The sequence below is a fragment of the Talaromyces atroroseus genome (genome assembly GCF_001907595.1).
Source record: "Talaromyces atroroseus strain IBT 11181 chromosome Unknown scaffold_19, whole genome shotgun sequence".
Taxonomy (NCBI): Eukaryota; Fungi; Ascomycota; class Eurotiomycetes; order Eurotiales; family Trichocomaceae; genus Talaromyces; species Talaromyces atroroseus.
The window spans coordinates 253823-280204 of record NW_017971451.1 but is presented as its reverse complement, the minus strand read 5'-3'; the positions used below and the strand labels follow the sequence as shown (position 1 = coordinate 280204).

General features: G+C 47.2%; 11 protein-coding genes across 11 annotated transcripts; 3 read left to right on the top strand and 8 right to left on the bottom strand.

Annotated features, from left to right (window-relative positions):
* Window positions 1–678: 678 nt before the first annotated feature.
* On the bottom strand, window positions 679–1945 carry UA08_09227 (hypothetical protein; the record flags this gene model as incomplete). The annotated part of the gene is made up of 3 exons (XM_020264212.1): window positions 679–1160; window positions 1355–1854; window positions 1905–1945. The coding sequence occupies 3 exons, from the start codon at window positions 1943–1945 to the stop codon at window positions 679–681; spliced, it is 1023 nt and encodes a 340-aa protein (XP_020115598.1).
* Window positions 1946–2155: 210 nt separating this feature from the next.
* On the top strand, window positions 2156–4093 carry UA08_09226 (hypothetical protein; the record flags this gene model as incomplete). Its single annotated transcript, XM_020264211.1, has 6 exons — window positions 2156–2273; window positions 2336–2507; window positions 2560–2850; window positions 2950–3418; window positions 3476–3670; window positions 3761–4093. The coding sequence occupies 6 exons, from the start codon at window positions 2156–2158 to the stop codon at window positions 4091–4093; spliced, it is 1578 nt and encodes a 525-aa protein (XP_020115603.1).
* A 177-nt stretch (window positions 4094–4270) lies between these two features.
* UA08_09225 (hypothetical protein) lies at window positions 4271–6232 on the bottom strand (the record flags this gene model as incomplete). Its single annotated transcript, XM_020264210.1, has 3 exons — window positions 4271–5538; window positions 5603–6099; window positions 6177–6232. The coding sequence occupies 3 exons, from the start codon at window positions 6230–6232 to the stop codon at window positions 4271–4273; spliced, it is 1821 nt and encodes a 606-aa protein (XP_020115602.1).
* A 532-nt stretch (window positions 6233–6764) lies between these two features.
* On the bottom strand, window positions 6765–8068 carry UA08_09224 (hypothetical protein; the record flags this gene model as incomplete). Its single annotated transcript, XM_020264209.1, has 4 exons — window positions 6765–7198; window positions 7267–7396; window positions 7455–7504; window positions 7756–8068. 4 exons carry the CDS (start codon window positions 8066–8068, stop codon window positions 6765–6767), a joined length of 927 nt encoding a protein of 308 aa, XP_020115601.1.
* Window positions 8069–8749: 681 nt separating this feature from the next.
* On the bottom strand, window positions 8750–10147 carry UA08_09223 (hypothetical protein; the record flags this gene model as incomplete). Its single annotated transcript, XM_020264208.1, has 3 exons — window positions 8750–9263; window positions 9321–9797; window positions 9849–10147. 3 exons carry the CDS (start codon window positions 10145–10147, stop codon window positions 8750–8752), a joined length of 1290 nt encoding a protein of 429 aa, XP_020115600.1.
* Window positions 10148–11214: 1067 nt separating this feature from the next.
* Window positions 11215–13044, bottom strand: UA08_09222 (hypothetical protein; the record flags this gene model as incomplete). The annotated part of the gene is made up of 7 exons (XM_020264207.1): window positions 11215–11744; window positions 11808–11991; window positions 12056–12271; window positions 12356–12402; window positions 12459–12741; window positions 12799–12904; window positions 12962–13044. The coding sequence occupies 7 exons, from the start codon at window positions 13042–13044 to the stop codon at window positions 11215–11217; spliced, it is 1449 nt and encodes a 482-aa protein (XP_020115607.1).
* A 1347-nt stretch (window positions 13045–14391) lies between these two features.
* On the bottom strand, window positions 14392–14979 carry UA08_09221 (hypothetical protein; the record flags this gene model as incomplete). The annotated part of the gene is made up of 1 exon (XM_020264206.1): window positions 14392–14979. The coding sequence occupies one exon, from the start codon at window positions 14977–14979 to the stop codon at window positions 14392–14394; it is 588 nt and encodes a 195-aa protein (XP_020115606.1).
* Window positions 14980–15447: 468 nt separating this feature from the next.
* On the bottom strand, window positions 15448–16119 carry UA08_09220 (hypothetical protein; the record flags this gene model as incomplete). Its single annotated transcript, XM_020264204.1, has 1 exon — window positions 15448–16119. The coding sequence occupies one exon, from the start codon at window positions 16117–16119 to the stop codon at window positions 15448–15450; it is 672 nt and encodes a 223-aa protein (XP_020115605.1).
* A 661-nt stretch (window positions 16120–16780) lies between these two features.
* On the top strand, window positions 16781–18428 carry UA08_09219 (hypothetical protein; the record flags this gene model as incomplete). Its single annotated transcript, XM_020264203.1, has 2 exons — window positions 16781–16936; window positions 16989–18428. 2 exons carry the CDS (start codon window positions 16781–16783, stop codon window positions 18426–18428), a joined length of 1596 nt encoding a protein of 531 aa, XP_020115604.1.
* Window positions 18429–21448: 3020 nt separating this feature from the next.
* Window positions 21449–21940, top strand: UA08_09218 (hypothetical protein; the record flags this gene model as incomplete). Its single annotated transcript, XM_020264202.1, has 1 exon — window positions 21449–21940. One exon carries the CDS (start codon window positions 21449–21451, stop codon window positions 21938–21940), a length of 492 nt encoding a protein of 163 aa, XP_020115650.1.
* A 995-nt stretch (window positions 21941–22935) lies between these two features.
* Window positions 22936–24068, bottom strand: UA08_09217 (hypothetical protein; the record flags this gene model as incomplete). Its single annotated transcript, XM_020264201.1, has 5 exons — window positions 22936–22976; window positions 23028–23044; window positions 23103–23773; window positions 23828–23867; window positions 23923–24068. The coding sequence occupies 5 exons, from the start codon at window positions 24066–24068 to the stop codon at window positions 22936–22938; spliced, it is 915 nt and encodes a 304-aa protein (XP_020115651.1).
* Between the last annotated feature and the right edge of the window lie 2314 nt (window positions 24069–26382).

The following is a 26382-nucleotide window of genomic DNA, read 5'->3' as shown; positions in this document are numbered from 1 at the left end:
CATCCGCTAATTGGTAAATTATTCTTATCTATTAACTGATCTGGTTGTTGATGTCACGTCGGAATTCGCATTCGAAATCATGATACGGGTTTCAACAAGTCAAGCTGTATTTCCAAATCGCCAATCAACAACGTACTACTAAACCAACACGAGTAGGAACTGTGATTGGCTCGTATGTCACGATCTACAATGCTAATGCAGGTGCAGTTGTACTTCTTCCTCCTTGAAACCCGCCAAGGTGGGGGCAGATTATACAGGAAGTACGACGTAGTATTTGTTCTATGCTATGAAGGGCAATGAGTGTCGCCTTATATGAACCCAAGGTACAAGTAGAGCATTGTGCATGTCTCGCATTCTCTCATTGTAGACTATTCACTGTACATATATGCTCTCGATGTGGGGTTTTAGAGGTGTGTTGTTATATACCTAGGTATAAGCACGGTCTGTTGCATTCACCTCTGTCAATAATGTTTTGAAGATGCGGCGAATTACCTAGGCATGTTCTCACTCGGGTTGCATGATATATCATGGAGACAGGAAATCATCTCGTTGATTTCAACATATTCTCGAAAGCATTACATCAACCGTCGTTCACGAATGTGACTGAATTTCTTGAAACAGATTATCACACCGCACAGAGTAAGTGTGGCTATATGCTCCACAGCACAGTACCACAGTTCATAATTTACTCAACACCAAATTGTCGTTCCCAAGCAACTCCTTGGCCATCTCCGCCACCTCGGCCGCGACTCCCCAGCTGATTTCGAACCCTCGCCCCCCGGCGCCATAGGCATGTATAACATTTTTCTTGTTTCCATTGCTTAAAAGCCGCTCTTCTGGCTCAATCCTCATTCCGCCCTGTCGAGTTGGCCTTCGTCCCACGACATCAGCTATGACTCGTTTATTTCTCCAACTAGACAGTGCATCATCGTGATTCTTAGAAGCTTCGCATGCATACAGAAGGAGTCCCTGTCCCGCCGTAAGCAGATGCTCCCGAGTGTGGAGGCTTGGCTCCGAGTCCCAGTTTTCAGGCTCTTTTGTGCCTCCAATAATCGTTCCGCCGTCAAACCCTCGCGGTATGATGAAACTCCACGAACCGTCTTTGGCCTGCTTAGTGACTGTTTTGGTAGTTACGTCGAGGCTCGTAAGGACGGTTTGCCCTGTGTCTCACAATTAGTATTTCCTGTCGACTTTCTCCGGTGTACAAGTGTTAATAAAGAGCAGACAAAACCTCTTGTTGGGAAACAATGCGGATCTCCAAACCCCATGCCACTAGCATTCACAACGAGACGAACATCACCCTCTAAACTGAACGCTTCCCATTCACTCCTGAGACTCCGATTTAATGTCCTACCACCGCGAAGCACGAATGTGCGTAGCAGGTTTGCGCAATACATAGGTGCATTCACGCAGTAAGTCTCGTATTCATAACCGAGCCAAGTACCGGCAGGCTTCTCTGAGGATACCAATTCTCGATACCCAGGCAATCCCGATTCAGCCGCAAACGACTCGGACGTCTGTTTCTCATAGTCACAGTTGGGAGCTTCGATAAACTCTATTCCTGTCGTTTTGCTGATACCAGTCCATGGCTGGGCTTTGAGCTGGCGGGAGAACTCTTGCACCGTCCGCTTCAGCCACGCAGCTTCTCGACGGAGCTGCGCTGTCGTTCCTGGTATTGGACGAACATGTGCACCTGCCCACATGGAAGCATAGTTCAGGGTAATTGACGATGCGTGTGGGATGGTGGTTGGCCATTCGCGAGCGACCAGAAGAACCCTGCTACAATTTACCGCGCTCTTACTTGACAGCAGGTCTTGGAGCTTCAATGCAATGGTAAGTCCAATGATTCCGGCTCTAGAAGATAATGTTTAGCAATAATTATTACCACGAAACTGTCTACATACCCAATCACCACAACCGTCGAGGAGTTTGAATTTCGTGCCATCTCTTCGACATGCAGCTGTAGTAGCAAGAGACGAAAATACTATTCTCTCTCTGGTACGGTCAGTGTTTAGGCAGTGCTCGTAGTTTCAGGATTAACACATATGAAGATGCATAAACGATATGACTCCGTGGTAGAGTCATCCGATCATACGATCGGCTCATCCGATGGTAACAAGAATCCCGCCCAATCGCCAATAATTATAAAAAAGCCATGAGATCGGCCAAACCGATCATTCACTTTGGACTCGGTCCTTATCTCCGAAACCTGGGGAAAGCTGATTCTGGCGTTGATAAGCGCGCAGGCATGTATACAGCAAGACGACAGCAGCGTTAGTTTTATATAACAGTGCGCGTGTCGTCGGTGCGATGCAATTTGAGCACACACGTCTAGTTGATAATATGACAATGGAGTCCATCGACGACATGAAGCTGAGCACCGTGGATAACGAGAAAAACGAGGTCGCGCTTGTGGGCGAGGTTATCGATCCGCAGGTCAGCAAGCGTTTGAAGCTCAAGGCAGACTTTATCCTCCTCCCTTTGTTAACCATTGGATACTTGTTCAAGTGAGTGCTACCAATTTTGTGGCCTACCGGATCTCAACTGACTGTTCTCAAGCTCGCTCGACCGCAGCAACATGTCAAATGCCTATACTGCCGGCCTCAGCGAGGACCTCCACCTGGTCGGGAACCAGTACAACCAGGTGTTGACATACTATCAGATTCCATTTATCGTCCTGGGACCGGTGATAGCAATGGTCACAAAGCAAGTCGGCGCCGCCTGGACGATTCCCGGAATGATGCTGGTGTTTGGCGCTGCCTCGCTGGCAACAGGATTCGTCAAGAACTTTGGGAGCCTGGTTGCCTGTCGAGTCCTCGTTGGCGCCGCTGAGAGTGGCTTTCTCGCATCGTACGTCCACCCTCCTAGTTCCATTTTCTAAAAAAAAAAAAAAAGAAAAAAAGGGAAAAAGGAAAAAATGTGGTAAGAATAAAACTCACCATTCACTAGAGTGTTCTATTATTTGTCTATATGGTACACCCGGAAAGAGCTAGCTAGTCGCGTGGGTATATTCTATGCTGCCCTAGTAGCATCATCCGCTTTTGGGGGTCTCCTTGCATATGGAATGTTCCAACTCCATGGCGATTACTTCCGATGGTCCTACCTCTTCTTTCTAGAAGGCGGACTGACTCTGACCTGGGGCTTTGTGTTCATCTTCACCCTGCCATCCAACACCCAAACCGCCTGGTTCTTGACCGATATCGAGAAGAAGGTAGCGCAAATCAGGTTAGAGGAGGACTCGGTGACAACACTTGACAATACTTTCCATTGGAAGAAGGCCCTGAGCGAGTTCTATACTCCGCACGGCTACATTCGTATGGCGTTTGCCTTTGTTGGCGGGACTATTCTGACAAGTAATGCCAACTTTTTAGCCATCATTGTTGAAAGGCTGGGCTTTGGCACGGTGAAGACGAATTTGGTATGTTTCTTGCCAATGCATCTCGCAGCCTCGGTAAACTAACTGGTAGAAATGCAGTACACCGTAGCCCCAGCACTCGTCGGAGCTGTTGTTCTGGTAGCCTTTTCCAAATGTTCCAGTCATTTTCAAGAGCATGGCTTGCCCATCACGATCACAGCCATCATCAGCTTGGTAGGGTATATTCTCCTAACCGTCGTCGACCCTTACGACACGGGCGTTTTATACTTTGCCATCTTTGTGTGCACCATGGGGGTACGTATTGAAATATATCCTCCCAGAAAAGAACCCTTCCAAAAGGAATTATGAAATGATTAAGCAATCCCGTCTCTAACCCAAATTCAGGCCTATCCCCAAATCCCAATTGGCGCTTCGTGGACAATGGCCAATATCCCCGACCTGAACGCACGAGCGATGACCAACGGGCTGTATGTGGCGGTTGGAAACTGCGCGGGATTGCTGTCAAGCAATATCTATATCCAGCGCCAGGCCCCGCGATATATCACCATGTTGATTACGAACCTGGCCATGTCTGCCGTTATGACGTTGGCAGGTATAACGTATGGCGCCTGGATGCGGTGGGAGAATCGCCGTCGGGACAGGCTTCATGGCCAAGTCCCAGCTAGAAGTGAGGGTGTAAAAGGCACGCGAGATATGAATTTCCGGTTTAAATATTAGATCAATTTCCTCGGTTGAGGCGAAACGATATTTGTTTGAAAAATTATTTTTTCTGTCAAATGACCATCAGAGTACCTCATGTCCGAGCAATAAGAACCTTTTCTTTGCCGTATCGTTGTCCTTGAATGTTGTATGTTATTCGTTACTGATTGGAACTGTTCTAAGAAAAAATCCTGGCTATGATTCTCTCATCAACGCAGACCAGATAGACGACTCATACTCCGCTCTCAAATCAAGGTTTGTAATTCTATTCATTCTCAGCAGCATGTAAAGAGATGGCGCACTACCCTGTGGAATTCCATCTCCCGGTTTCGGTCGATATTCTGGCGACGAGGTCTGTGCCACACTTTCCGGAATCGATGCTTCCTCTGCAGAAGTAGCAGACTCCGTAGCTGTTGAATTGCTAAAATTCACCTCCCCAAGATAGGCATACCTATAAAGTTCTTGCATCTTCTCGAGCTGCTTCGTCCATTCACCGGCTACATTCCATACATCCCGCCAAGACATAAACAGGGATAAAAAGTTGTCAAAGTAATCGCCTGCGCGCGCTTTTTCAGCGTGGAACTCTTGAGGGTCCTGGTTGTACTGTATCCATAGAAGAGGGCTGGCAGCGGAGAGGATCGCAACGGCAACAAAGATGGATGGTTGGTGATCTGACTCGATGTACGAAGCCACGATTTCCCCGACAGAGAGCGCATTGGAAAGACATGTGCTTATCAGGCTGGGTTCTCTGTGAAGAAGTGACCAACCCGCCGGATCGGTGAAGTCAAGCAAGATAGAGTCGCCATCTGTTTGGGGCAGGTAGTCCTGGTGCATGATACACCAGCCACCTCGTAAAAGGCAGTGTAGCGAAACAAAAGCTCGGCCTTGGTCAAGCTTTGTATGCATTTGGTAGTTCGCATCCGACCAGCGTAACGGTGGTGAAAATGTGTCTTCCCAGATCTGAAGGGAAGCGGAAAGTCGCGCGAAGCGACTTAAAGGATCGATGGGAGAAAGGTCACCGCGAATTCTTTCATTGTAGACGTACCAGTCGGCCATCTCACCCCAAAGTTCTAATGTCTTCAGCAAGTACGGCAAAATGCCAGTGTCCGAGAGCGGGTTGACATTGAATTGATCCAAGATATTGTTCAACGTCATTCCTCGGGTGACCTCGCCATAGGCTAATGCGATATCGTTACTTGGAAGGCAGACAGCAATACTTCTGACTGCCAGTGTGTGCGGCTTGGCTAAGTAGTATGCAAGAAACCTATCCTGTAGCAAACAGGCCCAGAATGTTCGCCGCCTAATTTCACGCTCCTGCTCGGAGTGCTTTTGGTGGTATTCCTTATTTAGGCGCATCATTTGAGCCATTCGAATGGCCACTCCGGAATACATCCAATGGCCCGACCCGGCGTCAGCTAGTAATTCTGACAAGGAGAGCACAAGGTTCCCTTGGATATTCGGCACTGTGAATGGTCTAATGTAAATAAGACGAAAATGCAGAGAGCAGACAGGTTTGGTGTGCTATACCAGAAGGCTGATCCATAGCTTCACGGGAAAGCCGTTTTGAGATATTAGTGAAAGATGTCTGAACTTCCTGGGCAGAGGCCCGGCCGTAGTGTACACGAGCTTCCTCGTATGTGAGATATCTGGAACATAAACAGATAATAGCCGTTACCAGAAATTTGTTGCTGGCCACTTGAGCCTCGAATTGGGGTTTGTAGAGAAAGGAACAGAAGTCGGTGGCCAGGTGCTTCTCGTAAAAGATAGCAAAACATCGCTGAAGGGCTTCTCGGCTTGGCAAGATACTGGACAGCGCCTCAGGGCCTAATGACGATGAATATGACGAGGTCTCAGGCAATACGCTTTGACCTGGCGTTAGATCTGGTGCCGTTGGTGTTGGCGAGAGCACAGTTGGCTGCGTGATGATTGCAGCACCGCCACCAGGCCACTCGCATGGGATATTGCGCGATGAGCAGTGACGACACTTTGGCCGAGCGCCATCACACTTTGTCTTCCTTCGGCGACTGTATCTGTGGTGAGCATGTATGTATAGATTCAATCGAAATTTAGATTTGGATGATGCATGCGAGGGCCAACGTACCATGTGCGACAGGCCTGCAGGGTGCGCTGATATACGCTGGCCTCTTTTGGCCGCATATTTTATCCAGTGGAGACCTCAATGCTTTAATAAATAATTTCACCTAAGGCATTTCGTCAGAGACTTATTTACTTCATTAGGCAGTGGTAGATGGCCTATCGACACAGACGAGAAAAGATGATGGACGGTTTGTCGTCGCGCCGTCTTCGGAACGCGGGCTTCTTCGGCGCGGAGTCTTGGCACGTATAACCCTATCCCTACTTCTATAAAGATTCAGCAGTATCAAAGCTACAGGAACTCACTCTATTGTGATACATTTTGCACGCAAAAATGATCTCGAATCAGGTTGTATTTTTATGTCCTTATCCAAGGTTAGTGCTTTATCTTGGCTTGGTTATCTGAACCACAACTTCCACCAAACCGACATTCCCCAATGGAGTGACTACTATCAATATCGGTTCATCCAGGATACGACATAGGATACGACAGCGATCGGAGCATTTTCTAGTCAATTACCTTGCCAATCAGCTATTATCTATCAACGTCTCAGAGAAACCACGTGTGTGCCAAAAAAAAATATATATATAGCAATCAAGCTCCATGCACCGCCTTTAGCGCCGTACAGATATCGGAAATATACAACTGTCCCTTTTTGATATGCAACATGTGCATAAACGGATGAGGCACGCCAGTATATCTGCGCGTCGTAACTTTTACCCCAGCCTTCACCAGTCGTTGACCATACTCCTCGCCTTCATCTCGCAGCGGATCACAGTCCGCAGTGGCAATATAGGTATCGCAAACTCCCCGTAGGTTGCCCTCCAAGGGTTTTCTGATAAACACTGGCCGGGCATTGAGCTCCTGCTTAACCTCCTCAGACTTGGGTTCGTAGATATTCCTGAAGAACTCGAGGCGCTGCCAGCTGAGGCAAGGGGCAAACTCGTTCTCGACGGCAGATGGAAAGGGTGAGTCCGCGGCATCCGGTTTGCCGTCGCCTGTTACCGTTGCAGGAACGGCGATTACGGCTGTTATTTTTCCAAATTTGTCAACACGTTTTGTTGTTTCTACTTCGAATAGGGTGTAACATGTCTACCTAGTTTGAGATCGATGCCAGCATCACGCGCAAGCTGTTGACAAACAGCGCTGATATGACCACCGGCGGAAATGCCGCCGATTGAGATTGAATCCGGGCGCGCTCCTATTTCCGGACCATGCTCGTGAACCTGATATTCCTGTGTCAGCAAAAGATGGTTGGAAGAGATAAGAGTTTGGCGCCCTCACCCACTGAATGGCTGCCCAGGCATCATCGTGCCCCTTTCCGAATAGATGCTCTGGTCAAACGAGTCAGTAATGCGACGCATCTTCCCCACGCAGAGGCAAGGCAACAGAGGCGCACCAGGACACAATCTGTAATCAACATCCAAGACCATAATTCCGATTCGATTCCGTATCAACAAGCAAATCTCAGCGTCACCCGTCAAATCCCCGAGGACAAATCCGCCACCTAAAACAAAAGACTGTCAATTCCTCGGATGTTCTCCGAGGAGAGCGAGGAAGAGGAGGACGGGATATCTCAAAGTACCATGAAAGTTCACATGTATCGGGTAAGGCCCTTCGCCAAAAGGAGAGGTCCTGGGATCTGGTCGATACAATCGTGTGGTGAATTCATGTCCATCATCGGACTTGAGCTGTATGTCATTGACGAACGGTTCGTACGAGAAATCGCGGGCCCATGGAGAAGCATACTTCTGGGGGTTTGCCTTTAGTTCCTCGACATTGATGTTGTGGGTAGCAGGTTTGATTGCTAGGTACTTGTTGTAGTACTCGATGAAATCGTCGTCTAGCCGTGAGAGAGGGAATTTGGGGTTAATCGGTGCCGGCAGTGAGGAGGCCATGGTTTCAACGTCGACAGGTCAGTATCTCGTTAAAGAAGATACAGTCCATGCAAAAAAGTAGTTTTCAATGAAAAGGAAAACTGAATTATAAATAAACAGGGCGAGGAATTATTCAAAGTCGGTCGATGGAGCCATCGGCAAACGTCGGCATTGCGTGTAGACCAAGATCGGCTCATCCGATCGTCTCAACTGAACGACAGCAAAAGAATAAGCGCATTGGACCAACCATGAGTGAAGCTTCTCGGAAAAGTTTCGGTGAGAGTGATAGGTCATATGAATACGGGAGTCGTATGGATCGTGCAACCTTTCAAGCTCGAAAGTAAGACATAGCTCACTAGCTGTCTAGTCCTGCGACTCTCTGAAAGGCTATATACAAGGTTACAACAATCGAGTTCTATCTACGAGAGCGGACTCTTTGGTGTTAGAATCAGATAGAATTACCTTACTGCTAGTCAAACCAGATCGATATGGCGGAGCTGTGTAGTAGGCTGCTGTCCCGCGGAGACATCTGTCGGATATAGAGTACAGAAATTTTGCAGAAGCTATACCGAAGCCGAATTCCTCCCTCCGATGAAACTTGCGATACGTGATGATCATATTCAATTACCATACACATCGGATACCTCAATAGCAAGTAACTAAAGGAAGTAGGTATAATATCATCTTCAATGGCAGATACAATCAAGTATACCACGTCGGCTGCGGAATCTCTCCCAGGAGCACATATCTGCCCAACTCTCGATTCTTGTACGCAACCGGGTCATGCAAAGTGTGTGTCCGCAGGTCTCGCCAATACCGGTCCAATCCCACCTTCAAAGAAGTCGCCCTTGATCCCGTCACCTCAAAAACGCCCGAGGTAACCCTAAGTCCAACGTCCGTCGTAACAACCTTGACACTGGCAACCCATTCGGCAAGCTCCCCGCGTTCTTCTGCAGACAACTTTGTGTGATTACTGCCATGGCGAGCGAAAAGAGTAGCCACCTGATTGCCAGCACGGTCAGCAAGGGCTTCAGCCGCGCGCAGATGGGCGAATAAATTGCCATAACGCTCCAGAATATAGAACTCGTCCGTGGGAGACTCCTTGACATCCCCTCCAAAGGGCCAGGCTCGTGTGTGCGAGGTGGTATACTTGGCAGCGTATTCCAACGCACCAATGGCAATTCCCAGGTAGAAGTTACTAAAGACAAGTTGGATACTGTAATAAGTTTGTGTCAGCTTCCCACTCTAGTTCTCCTGCGGATTTTAAACCTACACAGGAAGAAGCAGACTTCCCCAGTGGATTTGCAATACACTGGGCAAAGGTTTGCGCTCAACTGCATCCCAGCCCAGGGCATCTGTCCAAGGAGCTTTGACGTTTTCAATTTTCACGCTGCCGGATTCGGTCAATCGCAAACCGATATTGTGCCAGTTATGGGCAAACTGGATTCCGGATTGTCTCGTGGGGACAACGGCAAAGATATGGTCATTTGTTCCTTCGAGGATGCCCTCGAGAACAGTAAGATCAGAAACGACGCCGCCAGTGTTGAAATGTTTGGCTCCGTTGAAGACAATGTTGTTGTCTCCATCGACGCTGATTTGCAGGTCGTTGTCGCGCGGATTGACTGCACCACCGACAAAGTAGTTGTTGGTAATGATAAGCTGGTCGAGACGGTCACTCTGGTCAGCTGTGCCTACGATGTCCGCCACTCTTGACCAGAGTAAGTGGTAGCCGAGAAGTGCGCCGATTGATCTGTTGCAGTCAGCGCAATTGAACAGGGTACAAGGAGAGATGCTCTCTCACCCGTCGGCTTTGGCAACCTCGCGAATCACTTTATATCCAACGTTCCACGGCTGGCCACCGCCGCCATACTTTTGGGGACCCAGAGTCTTGAGTAGACCCGAATGCTTGAGCAGCGCGATTTCCGCAACGGGCGACTTGTTTTCCTGATCGCGCTTCACGGAGTCCTGAGCAAGGACTTGGGCGACCTCACGAGCTCGTGCCAGCCAGCCATGCTCGTTCTCCGGTAAGGAAGCCCATTTGGTTCTGTATTCGTCGTAGACCACGGGATCTGTTGCTGGGAATTGTGCTCGTTCAGCCATGTTATTTGAATAGAAAGAATACACTGTTCCTTTTTTGTTTTGTCCTCTCTCTCGTCTACACAAGTGGACTATATCAACGCATTCTCGTTTCTATGCCAACATCGCGCTTTAAGTATTCGCTTTCCCAAGTGGATGGCGTGCTCTGCGTGTCGATCGGCTGTGGTAGAGAATGGCGTGGCCTGCAAGCCATATGTTGCAATTTCTTCGCATCGTGTTGGATCAAGACTTTCCATGAATTCACATACCATTCTTGGGTTTTCGATTTCTACTAGAATTATCACGTCAAGACCTGCCAATCAATTAATCTTTGCACTACCTCTGCAAGGGGATTCATGGTTGCTGCGGGGTAACACATCATGAACTGTGATATATTATGCTTCAATAGTAGTACCCCATGTGGAATTTCCCCCCCTCTTTTTTTCTTTTTCTTTCGATTATGAAGCTTTCGAAGAATATAGCTCGCTAGGTGAGCTATAAGTCATCACATCATTTAATCCATAATTGCTTGCAATCAACCGCCAGTGAGCTTGTCTGATCAATTGCCTGGGTCCTTGGTACATCAAACCAAGAATCGTTGCCGTATATATATATATATATATATATCTCTCTCTCTCTCTCTCTGAAACGAAAGCTGGCACCATCATACCTAGCTAGGAAGTGCTAACCAGGCTTCGAAGTAAGAGTATACTGCTCGAAGTTGTTGTAATCATTACAATGGTGATAGTTTGCATGTCTGGATGTAAAGCGTCAGGCAGAAATTTTAGAGACATCGCACTCGACAATCGACGGAGAGTAAAACGACTTGACGGAATGGTTAACGTGCTTGCCGTAAGCCTCCCTAAGCTAGTTTAGATAAACATTGGTCTCGACTAACAATACACGATGCTAGGATTGGGTCTCTAATTCATGACAGCAAGTTCCCTAGGGAGCAAGAGCTAATCTCTCAGTCGTTGATTTTTTGGACTTGACTTTTTGCCTGATTGTAATTTTGGGTCTTTTACTCTCCCAGTACTCTTCGTAAGATCATAGTAAACCTGGATATCTAGATAAATGCAGATGTGGTAGAGTCAAGTAAACTGCACCCCCATGTCAATGTACCAAAATCCAGAGGGCGCAGACGCTGGCGCAGTGAACGATGTGATTACCTCTGTATTCACGATCTGCTGGCCATCTGGCGATGTAATACGAAGACCAATAGGTACATTAAACGGGCCTGACCCTTGTGGTATGACCCACGCCCCGTATCTCTCCTGTGGACGACTACTGGTGTAGTTTGGATCGTGCTCAAGCGCCATCCAGTCGCTTTGGCCGGACCCTTGAACTTCAATACTGACCACAGAGCCAACACCATTTGTGTTTACGGCTGTCAATGCGAAGTAGTATGGGCCGGCACCGTCTCGTACCCAGATGTATACATTTCCGGGCTTGGGGCATGGAACACGCTTATAGCGAATAGGGATAACGCCTTCGTTCAGACTTCCATTGCCCTGTAAACGGCCCATGGCAATGTCCGAAAGGTCCATGTGGTGACTGTCCTCTGGAATAGGACATCCATAGGTAAAATCTATCTCTCCGCAGTGGTCTGCGCCAGATCCGCCTGAAACATGAAAATGTCAGATATTTCTCTTCCAGAACAAAAGGGACGGTCTCAACTACTCACAGCACCACTTTGGGTTTGCATCGCATGGACAACTATCCACGATTTCGAGATAGATTGGGTCGGTGTATCCATCTTCTCCCACCACATAGTCTGTTCCGTCATCCTTGGTTCGGACTAATTCGAAACACTCCCCGCAGGAAAGATAGTTGTCTGGGTTCCCTTCGGTTGCTAACGAAGGCCAGAACTAGTTGTTTTTTATTTCTCATGTCAATACATATAAACGAGCTCGTATCGCAGGAAGAACTTACTTGCGTGTAATAATCCCCGTTTGGGGCCGCAAAGTTACCTCTCAGAGTTACATTGCTCGGGTCCTGGCATAGAAGGGGGTAGGCCGTGCAGAAAGCATCGCAAGTATCACCGAGCATAGGATCTGTCCAGCTTGCTGTACTGCTGCCCTTTGTACAAAGACCATAGAGACCAAACCCACAGGCTCCAGCGTCGGTCAATCCAAAGTGCGTGGAGCGCTAGATGCGTAGAATATATTGTCAGATCCGTCGGAGAAAGATTGTAAACAATACATTTCAAAAAATAAAAAAAGGGCCATTTACACTGTAGTGCCAGTCTTCGTCGGACCCAACGGTCGTTTGCTCACCCCCTTTGCTGGAACTAAGTAAAAATGTTGATTTTGGTTGTTCGATATCTACAACTTACACATTGTTCCTGATTTGCACATAGAAGAGTCTGGTGAACCGCAGCCACCAGAACAAGGACTAGTACATGTCTCCGACTCGTTGTTGGATGTGCAGTAATATGGACAGCAGACATTGTCGACCAATGCCCACGAATCTCCACAACTACTTTCATTTGCAGCAGGATAAGGCACCTGCGTCGAAGTGGATGTAGACAGGGGCTCTGTTGCCGTATATAACGAGCCAGAAACCAGAGAAGCAGTTCCAGAGACAGAAGTGGTGCCGGTAGATGAGACCGTTGAAACCTAATTCATTCCGTAATTACTAGGTCTCTCGATTCTGAAGGGTCAAACTTTGCATACCTGGGTTGTTGGCGTGCATTGGTAATAATATGAATTGACTTGAACGCATGATGAACCGCTCTCACAACAAGACGAGCCGCTGGATCCACTGCCGCCACATTGTGCCCTAATACGATTAGCAATGGGGTTTTCGTTAGAAATCAGCATATATCGATATCCTTACCACAATGTAGCACATGTCGCCTGTGCCAGGACAGGTGGAAGCAATGCAGTAGACAGCACTAAGCAAGTGAAAGCCAAGATCATGTCGGGCAAACGAGTTAACTACACTAAACGAATCTCCCAATAAGACATATGATTTTGCGTAGGAAAGATCATTCAAAATTGGTTTTCATCACTCAAATATATATCAATCCACTCTCTGGCAGCATCGACAACCTAACAATAATCTCTACCTTTAGCATTCCGTTTTGAAAACTATAATACGTTCTGATATTTCGACATATTGGGCGTGCATATCTGCTCCTGTCGCCGACAATCCGCTACCGCCGAAATTTCCCAGCAAATGACCATACGCCCTTTAACGTTGTCTGCTAGTCCCCCAAAGATTGTCACAATGCTAAGTGCTCACGCGGAGCCTCGCACAGAAGCAATCAGGCTGAATTGCATGCATACATGATTCCGATTGTCACGGGTTAACTCAGGAAAGGGAATAGGAAACTCCCAAGGTAAGATCGCTGCCCAAGCTGACGTTCATAGAAGAGTCTGACTGTAAATGAAATGAAAATCTAGGTACAGCCCCCTGCAGTTTGAGAAATGCATCTACAAAGGCCGGGATTGAAGAATATAGTCGAGTTGGTACCCACCCTTTCCGATCCTTCCTACCTCAATCACAGCTCTTCCTTTGGCGAGGGATGTACAGCCTATTCTTGTGACAGGAGTCACCGGCTTTATTGCCGTTTATATCGTAGATTCCTTGCTCCTTATCGTATATGCTGGCGGGATGCCGCCCAATAGCCAGGACAGGACACCGCGAGTGTAATTCATCTCTAAGCCGATGCATGCAGTTCGTGGCTCTCTGCATGTTGCTTGAGACCCGTTCTGGATCGACTGCTCATTGTTGTAGCGCTGCCCACGAAGAAGTTTTATTCAGAAGCGGTGATAATAATTGCACAGGAGAGTTTGCAAATTTGAAAGACCGAGTTCCTCGGGATGACTTGGACGGATGATCAGCTAGGAAAGAAATAGCCTAGATATATGGTTCATGCAGGGATGCAGTACGGGATCTTGTGTTACAGGTCATTGAAATAGACACTCGCAAGTAATCCGCTATTGACTTGGCTGGAACAACATGTTGATACAATGGATACCAAGCTCAAGCCCCACCGCAGGACTAGACGCACTCAAATTAACCAAACGCACAGCCTAACGAACGATTAATGGTATTGAAAACCAATGGAATGTTCGCGGTCAAGGCGAAACGATACAGATGTTGCCCTCAGAGCGAGGAGACGATATAAGCTTATTGTATGCGGGATGCATGCATGCAGTTGTAACGTTACTCAGCTGCAGTAGTCCACGCTTGTCTCGGTTTTATCGGCTTGGCCTTTCTGAATCGGCACACTTAAGAACCGGAATATCGGAATGTTATCCTCAAGGCATTTCCTGAGGCCTCCTAATGATGGCCATCATCTCAAAGTCAACCAAACCCGCTTCCGCCCCGAGCAAGACGTGAACGGGCAACCAGCCTTCACCATGGGCCAAGCATGGCTGGATTTCTGGCCAGTCGCAGTTCGGCCCAAGCCAAATCACCGCCTGTAACCTGCTCGAGGGATGTGCAAACTTCTGCATGTAGCGTCGGACTAGCTCTGGGCTGCGCGGATATACGAACAGAATCGCGGCGGCGTGTTCGGCCCGGGAGGAGACTTCCCAAGTTCCCTTGACCGTCTCGCAGCACTGCTCGGGGAGATATCTCGTGGCGAACGAGGACGCGGAGGATGTGGATTGAAGGACTTCTACCCCCTCAATCCAGGGTTGCTCGTTCTGCGAATTGGGTGATGACGCCCATTTGGAGTGAAGGAGCGCTTCGAGCAGGCCGGTGCCACTGCCGACGGACAGGACGAGGCCGGAGTGGATGCTTTCACGCAGAGTGGAAGTGAGGATGTCGAGCAGGGTAGACGAGAAACTGAGGCAGCAATCGGGATGGCGAGACGGAATGGCCGTTGGGGTGGGCAAAGCCATAATTGATGGCGGAGTGAAAATTGCTGCGCTTTTAGCGCGAGTCGGAACGATCCATGGATGTTGCCGTCCGCTTATGTATGTATGTATCCCGCTTACACTTTTCATCGTATCAAGCATTTTATACTCCGCCAATATATTGAATAAAATAAAATCAAACAAATGCAACTTCTGGCAAGGAGAAACCACAGACCAGTAAACATAGTAAGTTTGTTGAATATATAGATGAATATTCGAATTCTCGCTGTTTGGACGAGTCTGACGGAGTGAGGCGATAGAAAGTCTTGAAGCTAGCCACAGTATGCTGCTGAGTTGTTTTGACAATCAGTATATTTCATAATATCTAGAAATGCATAAGCTGGGTAATTATAGCGTGATTCACAAATTTTAAACAGGAATGGAACGGCACGTCGGAAACACTGCCATTCTTGACATAATTCAATAGCTGGAATCGAGAAATATTTGACATCTTCACAACATCCGCGCATGTGGCTTGAAGTTCCGCCGCTCACCCAACTCCTTGTCGAGCCTCGGCATAATGTGGTTTCGCCAGGGCGTGCTCGTAGCATGCTTGAACTCTGGTGTTGAGAATGACTGGTCACTTTGCCACTCATGGATAGCAAGGTGCTGCGAGAGCCTTTTCCCATCTTGTATCGTGCCTTGATTGAAGCTGAGTACTTTTCTCAACTCCCACCGCGTCGACTTGAGCCAGCCTGGCACAGCCGAGAGAAGAGGGATATGTTCGTCTTCGTACCATTCATTGTAATTCTTCTCCGAAAGCTCCGGCCCCGGCTGCAATGCCACGGTGCGGAATACTCGATTCGGAGCAGATGTAGCGTCATAGAAGGGCGATATTTTTTCGCTGAACAATCTATATATTCTGGCTTCGACTGTCTCGAAACGAGACAGCGGTTGCAACTGGTAAAGCCACCTCTCGGCTTGATGCACACTTTCGAGCTCGTACACCGCAAGCCACTCCGGCTTTTGTGTATCTGCCGCTTCGTAGATATTCGCATTTAGGAGGGTCAGGCCAGGCTGGTTATGTGTACATTGGCCGTGGAACCAGGTATGCAATTCCTCCATGGAAAGCAGTTCGCCGGGACTCACTAACACGTATAACAAGCCTTTGGTGTCGCTTGCCATCTTGCTAGTAAACCTAGTTCTTGCGCAATGAAGAAGTTGGATTTATGGTGCAATAGTACTCAATCGGTGAGGATGAGTACGTACTGCGTGGTACGAGATACTAACTTAGTATTAAATTAGTATTCATACGACGAACCGCGTGTCTGATGTGTGAAATGATGGCATTTACTATTGTGTCCAATCCTGGGATAGTATCAAACTTCCCAAAACTGCGTATGAACGGGACTCGGCAAGTCTCCTCGGCATTTGCCACTTCTTATCCTAGTAATCACCCCGTTTTCTGCTGCTAATTTCCACAATCTCCCCCGGAGTCGCAGCCTCGTGATAGTTCCCCAGCCCGAGCCCATTCAGACCGCCAGTTTTCTTACTATCTCCCCACAGTTCTCCACCATTTTCATAGGCTAGTCAACGTTAATTCTTTTCCGGGACTGATGATTGGGACGGTGGCCACGTGGAGGTTTAAGCTTTCTACAAATCTCACCCACGTTGTACTGTACCGTCCGGGAAGAAGGCCGGGGTGAGGAGAATGATGTCTGCCGGCTATAAATTGTCACCCCCCGGTCTTCGCGGGGTGATTCTTACGCTACTGTTCACTCAACGGCAAACATAAATCGGGCCCAGTCAAGCAGATAAGCCTCAAGATCTATCACATACCATCAGCATGGCTAGAGCCGCGCAATCCCAAGAGAAGAGTGATCCTCCTCGGGGCAACGTGATTGAGACGGAGGATATTGCAGTGGACCAAGAACGAGACACTTTTCTTCCAAGGCCCTCGGATGATCCAAACGATCCTCTAAACTTCCCACTTTGGCTGAAGGTCAGCGATTGCACCGTGGTCCAAGCTTCCGCATGCTAATATTCCTTGATAGATTGCTATTCTAACCCAAGTCTGTCTGTTGGCCAGTCTTGGAACCCTCAATACCGCAATTATCAACCCTGCATATGGTCCCCTGGCCACCGAATTCGGTATTACCAAAGTCCGCGCCTCCTACCAAACCACTGTAGTCATTGCACTCAATGGCGTCGGGCCATTTCTTTGGATTCCACTGGCAAACGTGTACGGACGAAGACCCATCTATCTCTTGACGACTCTCATTGGATTTGCATCTTCCTTGGGGTCTGCATATGCGCGTAATTTCAGTCAGTTGATCGTGGCCCGCGTCTTCAATGGCCTTTGGCCGGCTGCTCTTGGTCTCGGCCCAGCTACCGTCGTGGACCTTTTCTTCTACCACCAGCGAGGACGAGCCATGGGTCTCTTCACCGTGATATTGACAAGCGGGGCACATATCGCACCCATTGTCGGAGGACTTATTGGGCAGTACCTTGGCTGGAGATGGACATTCAAGTTTGCCGCCATACTCGACGGTGTCATGCTGCTCGTGATCATCTTCTGCCTCCCAGAAACCCTGTATATACGTGATCCAACTCGTCTCGCTCGTACTGTCCACGAGCGGGAAGTCGACTTCACGCCTCGGACGTATGCTTCTCGACTGAAAGCATACTCCTCTTTCCCACAGCTCAAGCTGCGTTGGAACCAGTTCGTCATCCCATCCTTGAGAATGGCCAAGTACCCGTCCGTCCTTTTTCCGGCGTTGTACTACTCAGCACAGTATGGATTTGCCTCAATCCTTCCCGCAGTTACTGTTGCCAGCATATTCTCCGAGGCCTTCCACTGGAACACGCTCAAAATTGGGCTTGCCTATGGCGGCGCCCTGACTATCGGAGGTGTGCTCGGTGAAGTAGCAGGTGGCGTTGTGCTAGATTCAATCGTAAACCGCGCTCGCCACAAGCTCAATGGCGCCAATCCGCCCCCCGAAATCCGACTGAAAGCAATCTGGACTGGCGCACTCTTGGTACCTGCTGGATTGATTATCTACGGTTTCACGCTCCAGTATCACGTCTATTGGTTTGTGCCGCTTTTCGCAATGGCGCTCGCCGTTTTTGGGCTCCAGGTTATTGCAACCACCTGCTACACCTACAGCATTGATTCATACCGTGCCCAAAGTTCCGAGACTTCGCAGCTCATCAACTTAATCAGGCAGGAGTTCGGCATGACTTTTGCGTTCTATGTCGTTGCGTTGTGCGAGCGGATTGGGTATCAGTGGGCTTTCTTCATGTTCGCTATTCTCGGTAGTGGACTGGGCTTCCTTCCCATCATAGTCTTGATGTTCAAGGGAGAGGAAATTAGGCACAGACTAGGTGATCCAAAGGATATTAGTCCGTTGGAGACAGAGCAGGAAACAGAAATTGCGCTGGACAAACTTGTAGATGACGCCACGATGGAGATGGAAATGGAACAACGGCAATAATGTTTGTGTTTATACTTGTCAGATGAACTGAATTAACATTTGTTCACGGTACGACTCTTTGTTGTTTACCTAGATAGTAGTCCATCTTTCATTCATTCTTTCTTTACATCGGTCCCGTGAGGCATAAGGTTTCAACTTCGACAAGTGGGGGTTTTAATTGGAGATGTGGAAAAGCTGTCGATACTACGATCTTGTAAATCCTCCACGCGACACATCTCCGAGGATGCATGGGTGACTGGAGGTCAGCCGGATCAATGGTTTCTACAGAGAGTGCAAAGAAGACTATACCACGGGAGTTCAGAAAGTGAAGACAAAACCAACGGAGAACAGCTGCGTTTCTCGGTGACAGCGAGAAACCTAATAGCAAAAACAACGTATATTGGATTTCAAGAAGAACCACTGTAATGTCTGGCTTCTAAGTGATCTAGTCTATATACTTGCGTGCTCCACTAAGGTACGGCTGTAGAGAAAAATAGAGCAGTTGTAATGAAGGGTGCAAGGTACTGTTGCGTTAATGATAATATTGGTTTTTGTGCCCTATGGACATGGTACCGACGCATGGTAGTAGTCGTAGCTCATCTGTCTAGAGTCTCATTTCGGGTTTCCTACATATGCAATGGTCCGCTTATTTGGCAGTCTTGAAACTAAAATACATTCCAATAATATTGGCCAAATTGCACCGTGATTCTGCACCGTAACTTTCTGCTTTGCCTTCGCCTCATTCTAGTTTCCGAGGATGACTATAGCTTTTCCCCCGCTTGGCCCCGCGCTGGAACGAGCCAGACTAAGCCTCGATCACTGTCAAGTGCAAGGTCTTTTAGGTGTAGGATTAGGCCAGAGTTCAAGTGGTTAACGGACTTCCAGGCCAAGTATGGAGAGTTCCTGCAGTTTGGATTTCGAGCCTGCAAAGTTTTATGATGAATTAGCTTCGTTATCTTTAGAACCAGAAAAGGAAACAAAGGAAGTAAAGACCTAGGTATAGAAACAGAAGCAAGCATAATTTCGTCTTGGTTGAGATACGTACTTGACGTATCAGGTTGATATATACAACCTTCCTTTTTCCTGACCAGCTTGCGGGTCTGCGAGAAGGACATGCAGGATATTGAGACTGACATCAACAGAGTTATCCCAGTCATCAATAAGATAGGAATTGCACCGGGAAATCTCAAGATAGCGCTAATAGAGAGCGACAAAGCCGGTAGTAAGAGAACCATGAAGCGCCGGAAGAAAGATAGCAAAACGCAAGGGGATCTTGAACAAGCTAATCTTAGGGACAGTAAGTCAGGAGATAAATAATGCTAGGCTTTGACTTATACTTCACTAGGCAAAGCTAGAGTGGCGCTCAACCGTGATGAAATCTGGTTGAAGAGCGTTCCGAGACGTGACCCGACCGTTTTTAAATGCTTGAACGACACGATATGCGTGAAAGAGCAGAAAAAAGCAATGGACCTTTGCCAAACACCTATTACGAAACACAATTCCTACAGTTCCCTGGGCATGGGCCACCTTTTTGATGTACTCCGGTTTCACGACACAGGCCATTGTCGGTGCCATTTCAAGCCCTGAGGTGGCACGCCTAGGCCAATCAAACATCAAGTTCTTTCAGAGAATGATGTCCTTTTATTCATAAAATGTGGACAAAGAGCTGATATACTCCGGCCCCTTTCATCGCTTTATGAAGCAACCGGCCGAATGTTGACTTCGATCCCTCTCAACAAGGACTGACACTAACTAAGCACTGTGATTTAGAAGCCCGTAGCCTTGCCATTACAATTTACAACGCTGAAGACAACATTTGCAGTACATGTCTCTGATTATGGATCCAATGACACACATATCAGGATACGATACAAATGAAAACGAACCACCTATGTCTAAGCTGCCGGCGAAGTTGCACAACCAAATTAATCGCACCCGGAAAGTCAAGTGGAAAGATGCATCCATTTTGGAGAATCTTTCTCGTTGGCTGCTTGGTCATCAAATCAGTATGTAACTAACTAGCCATACGTTGAATACTTCTCCCCCACAATATCTTCATGAACGATTCTGTAGCACTCCTCTGACAAAAGTACGTCATGAGAATTGTTCTGTTTATTCAATAAACTACTTGGCAGAAGTAGCAGTCTGAGAACTTCTCTGTAGACTTGCCAAACCTTTCCACTCTCCTCATATACTATTCTTTCATAACCTATGAAGAACATTGGAGATGTTGAGAAGTATGCAAGCTAACGATTTCCATCACTGTCTAGGTCTTTCTCTCAATCTAATCACTTCCATCTGTTTAGTCCACATTTTTGTTCCCGGGACGCGCCGACTTACATCGAAGTTCTTGTCAATCTCGCATTATGATGCTAATACCGGAAACTACGGAGTCGGCGGTAGTGACTTCTATTTTCTAGGATTCTGCATTGTTCTTCTTACCGGTCTCCGTGCGAGCATCATGAAATATTTTCTAGCGCCGTTAGCAAGACGATGGGGGATATCTAAGATCCGGGATGTTACCAGGTTCTCTGAGCAAGCTTGGCTTCTGTTATACTACTCTTTCTTTTGGACGCTTGGTCTGGTATGTAACGATATATTCACTCTCCCACTTAAGGCCCTGAACAGTCTTCTAATCTTTTTAGTATATTTATTGCACTTCGAAATACTTCCTGAATCTTAGGGAGATGTTCACGGATTGGCCTACACGGGAGCTCCCCTTGATAACAAAAGCATATATATTGGGGCAATGGGCGTTTTGGCTGCAGCAGATCATTATCATTAACATTGAAGCGCGTCGCAAAGACCACTGGCAAATGCTAGCCCATCATATTATCACCATACTACTGATTTATACCTCCTACTCCTTGCATTTGACTCGAGTGGCGAATCTAGTCTTAATCCTAATGGATATAGTTGATATATTTCTCCCGGTAAGTCCAGTCTTTTCATCAAAATCTGCTTCTTTCGACAAGCACTAATGCCGATGAAAGCTTGCCAAGTGTTTGAAATACCTCGGGTTCTCTACCTTGCGAGACATAATGTTTGGAGTATTTATGCTGACATGGTTTCTCGCTCGTCACGTCCTTTATATGATTACAATGTGGAGTATATGGAAACATATGGCCGAAGTTATACCCATCGGTTGCTATCATGGGGCCCAGGATAACTTCACTGGCCCTATTCCACTCCCGGAGCACGGTTGGCTGCATTCTTTGGAACCGTTTCGAAATCCTTCGGGAATCATTTGCTACAGTAATAATGTACGGTGGGGATTTCTCGGTGCTCTAGGCTTTCTCCAGCTCCTTACCGTCTTCTGGTTCGTCTTAATCGTTCAGGTCGCCGTTCGCGTTATTAAGGGTATTGGCGCAGACGATATTCGCAGCGATAACGACAGCAGCGATATAGATAATGCAGAAAGCGATTCCGGGCTGCAAGGTCATCAACTGCCTGAGTTGACAGTGGAGATTGATGTTTCGTGGCTGTCGAAGCGTGTGGCGGACAGGAGAAAACGGCATGTTCATCCGGCTTGAGCTTCAGAAGTCCTCGTGATAGAAAAGAGTTGTTGAGCAGGGTAGGCTGTGATAAGAAAGGAAATTGAGTCTTTGTTTACATGCACATAGAGAACTGTTTGTTATGTCACAGTCGATTGCTAGGGGAGCTCATCGAATGAGACGGATTACAGTTATGCTACTATACATTTGACAACATGTCTTAGAATTTAGAAGAAGTGCTTACTATCTTCTTAACATGAGTTGTGTCTTGGGGGTATTTGAAAATTGCCCCGGGGTATATGTTGAGGAATCTTCAGTCCTGAACATAATCAGGTTCCAAGATTGTGTTCCGTAAAAAAGCCAATTGACAAGTATATAGGCACGGAAAATATTCTGTAAACACTGGCGGATATATATACTTGTATACTAGACGTAGATAGTTACCCATAAAGCTACATTCAATGCAAGTAGAATTGGTTACTGTGGGTTCTTTGCACTATTCAAATCCTTTGCCATCCACGCAGCAACTAATCCAAATACTCCACCCACAGCCAGCACATATGTGGCGTCATTGACACCGTCCGGAGAAACCCAGAATGTAAAACCGACAATCAAAGCGGACAGAATTTGCGGTGCTGCAATAGAGACATTGTGTAGACTCATTATCAAACCTGGACCGTGGGAATGTGAGAGACTAGTTGATTCCGCTGAGACTTTTGTACTAATCAGTGCAAAAGGAATCCATCCGGTACAGCACCAACTCAGGCCGAGAATGCTAGTAAGGATTATTGCGCCGACGACTGTAGATACCCACAGGGTGCATATCATGCATACTCCGAATAGGGCTTGAGAGATCATCCACAGATTTGATAAAGACAAGTAATGCCTGAATTTTGACTGTATGCCACTGCTACGCTTGAATAGCCATGGGAGTAAGATGCTGGAAATGAATGACACGCATCCGCTTATAAGCATTGCTCTTGATCCGAATTGCAGAGACTCGTTCTTGAGAGTGTGCTGTGCTTCTTCATTTGTCACTGCTTGATGTCGTAGAAGATCATGAAATGCTGCCATTCTAGAATCAGTAAAAATGCCAAATTAGAAAGTGCAATAATGGTAAACCTACCAAGATAATCGACATAACTAAAATATTAGTTAGAACCGCCTGTTCATGTGATACATAAAACAAGAAACTACTCACGAAGTAACATAGTAGAGGAATGGGAACCAGCCCATCCAAGAAAACACCTGGACTTTCCAGATATTAAGGACCTCCGGGGAAAGAGTATGCATGACCTCCCAGACCCCCTTGAGCATGCTCTCCTGATTCTGCTTCTCCGGCGCTTCTTTAAATGCCCCCTTATTTGTCACAAAAACCCCCAGAATAATGGTAGTGAGAGCAAGGCAAATGGATGTCAGTAGACACAAATTTTTGAAATGATTAGCCGTCATAAAGGGCTGTAATTTTGTTGTATCAACAGAACCCACGAGCTGTGCGAGGATATTCCCTATCCCAGTCATGCGCGCAGCCCAGGCCGATGCGGTGTTCTGCTGTTGTGGGCGACAATTCTCGATGATCAAAACACGCAGACCGAGCTGAACCGGCTGAACAGCAATATTAAGAGTGCAAATGAAGAGGACCAACAAAGTCCTACTTAGTATACCGCTTGTCTCCATCAGATCTGGTGCCCAGCCAAGCCCTATAAGCGATATAGCGAGACCAATGAGACCAATGGCAACGATTAATTTGTGATGGCCAAATTTATCACTCATTATACCGACCAAAGGCTGAACGAAGGTCCCGGCAAGGGGTCCGGCAAGCCAGGTCAATCCCGTTGCCGCCTGGCTGACGCCGACGGACAACAGTTGTGCCTGTGAATAGTTGTCAGCTAATGTATTTAGATCAATTTTGAAGGGTGAAAATACAGATCCATAAGAAGCTAAAAGGGCGAATACAAGCTGTAGTCTAATAGGCCATTAGTTCCGAACCCCAATATTCTGCTGGTTGGACAACTACTTACGTCCCGAATCCACTACACAGAACAAGCATATATAAGACACTTCGTGGCGGAGGGAGATATAAAGGCTCTTCCCCTATTTCGTCCATGGCCAGAAGTTGAAAAGAATCATCCTGATTAGCGTCATCGTGCTCGGGTCTTGACGGCATGTTCATCTCGCTGGCCTAGGATCCAATGTGCTTAATTGAAGGCGATTTTTAGAGAGACCAGCTCTGTTGACCGCCGACGACTCGACATAAAAGCAGCAGCAGAGAATTAAAGGTGGTTGGATCAGACATTTGTTTGTGCACACTTGTCGTTGTCGGTGTGGGTTTTGGGGGCTCTCTCTAGACCGGAATGGGAAGGTGGGGGTTCAAGATGCTAAAATCATGGAATTTCCAATTCCAAGGGCGATTTTTATGATCAGAATATTTAAACTGACGGCTGAATGCTCGGATTGACACTGTTCTAGAAAGTAAAGATATCTGGAGCAAAATATATTCACTCATGTCAGAATTTCTTCATTATTGCGTGATTCGTAGCCATCTCGGCCCCCAATTATAACCGCTAGTGGTGAGATTACCACCGTACTAAAAAGACGTCATTGGCTCCAGGAATCCTGGAACTAATCTACCTCTGGTCTGCTAAGCTAATAAGCGTGACAATCCTGACATCAAAATTTAGGCAAAGCAGTATCTCATAAAGTCAAAACCATCGAAAACTTGCCATTGGAAGCCGTAGGATAGCTTTCCTCTGTGAAACAAAATACATCTTTTTGACAGAGCTAACAGCCAGTGTTCATTCTTCCTGTAGATCCCATAAGTGTCGACAAGGGACGGAACCAGTACCTGCTCAAGCTGTTAGGTCATTTGTTAATCGAGGCTTTGACCTCAACAGGGCAGAAACGAAGGAACGTCGGGAGAACAAAGATCCGTGTCCCATAGAGCGCCGACTTGCCAAGATATGCCAAGAATAGCGGGCCGATCCGTCATATAAGGCCCACCAGCAGTGTTATCGCAGCATAAATATATCTTATCTTACACATTTCGTTAATTCTAGCACTGTAGTTCCTATGCCAAAGACTGATCCCGTCACTGCGCAAGGGATCAGATTCTACATATGTTGAGACACTAGCATCCAACTGCAAGTTTTTTGGTCCTTGAATTGTACACACCGGCTTAACATATCGTCCTCGTCTAGACTACTCATATGGATCAAGATTAGCAACAAAATTGACTAAGGACTGTGCTAGAATTCAGCTGCTCATGGGCTTAGTCATTGAAATTGGTGCATTTAAAATCAACGTCAAAGAAATGCTCCACTTCGTCATCCCATGAAACGCCCGCTTCTTTGTATTATATCTAGAACAGTTGACCGTGAGATTATTAGAAGCCTCGGGGCTGTCATGTGGTCGGCATGGTTCCATAAGATCGCCCCGGACATCATCCAGAAGTACATAAGATCATGACAGAACTAGGAATTTTTCTGCATCATTCTCGTTCCAATTTAGAGCATCTCTTAAGAGTGCGAAGGGAAAGAGATCTAACCCAAGGATGATAAGGCTAGCTGTATTGCAGTTGTGTCTGGCGCAGACTAGATTCACCTCCAGCAGGAGCCTTCGGGTTAGAGAGGGCCTACTAATAGTAAACTACGTCATCCATCCATCAACCATTCCCAACTATATACCAGCACTGCAATTTTACATACACTCGCATGAATGACAGTCAATTGACCAATATGAGAAGATGACGGACCTGAGGGACACCGGCTAGCTCTGCTAGATCGCTGCCTCGACGACGGCTATCAGCCGATAGCGATGAGGATTGGGTAGCACACAACGGGAACGATCCGACACCATTGGTCCCCCGGAATTCATAAGCCCTTCTTAGTCGAAATCATGGATGGATAGCAATCTTGTAACGTCGAGAGATAGGATAGAGCTTCTACAAGGCGCGTTTTTCTGGCCAGAAGAGCTGCTTCATTGCTTATCTGCTGCCGTTCGCCTGAAGCAGAAGACGTCACGTAAATATAGAGAGTTGTGTCATTGTAATTGAGACTTACGCCATGTTAGTTGATAAAGTAGATTTCGACGCCTGCGTCTCTCCTTCCTATCCTTCTTTTTGTATTAGGTCGAACAATTACCACCGAAACTTGCCATGCGTTATTCGTGAGTGCTGGGCTGATTACCTCCGATGAGGGGAATTGAACCTGGTGCTTTGGCTGAGATTATCAGTTGGGTTGGCGCCTCCGGAGATAACGCAGTGTAAAACAACTTCACTGAGTAAATGGCTTCCACCATGGCCTTAAGCCCCTTAAATCCGGAGAAAATAAAGCCTACACTTGGCTTGTGGCAATTGATCCCATCAATCGCAATACCGGGTTTAGCGGCTTCGATTAACTTTTTAACGTAAGCTAACTTAGAGCAGACCCACCATTAGCGCGTAATCAATCTGTCACTTCTCTAGCACCAATAGAATAGCCTGC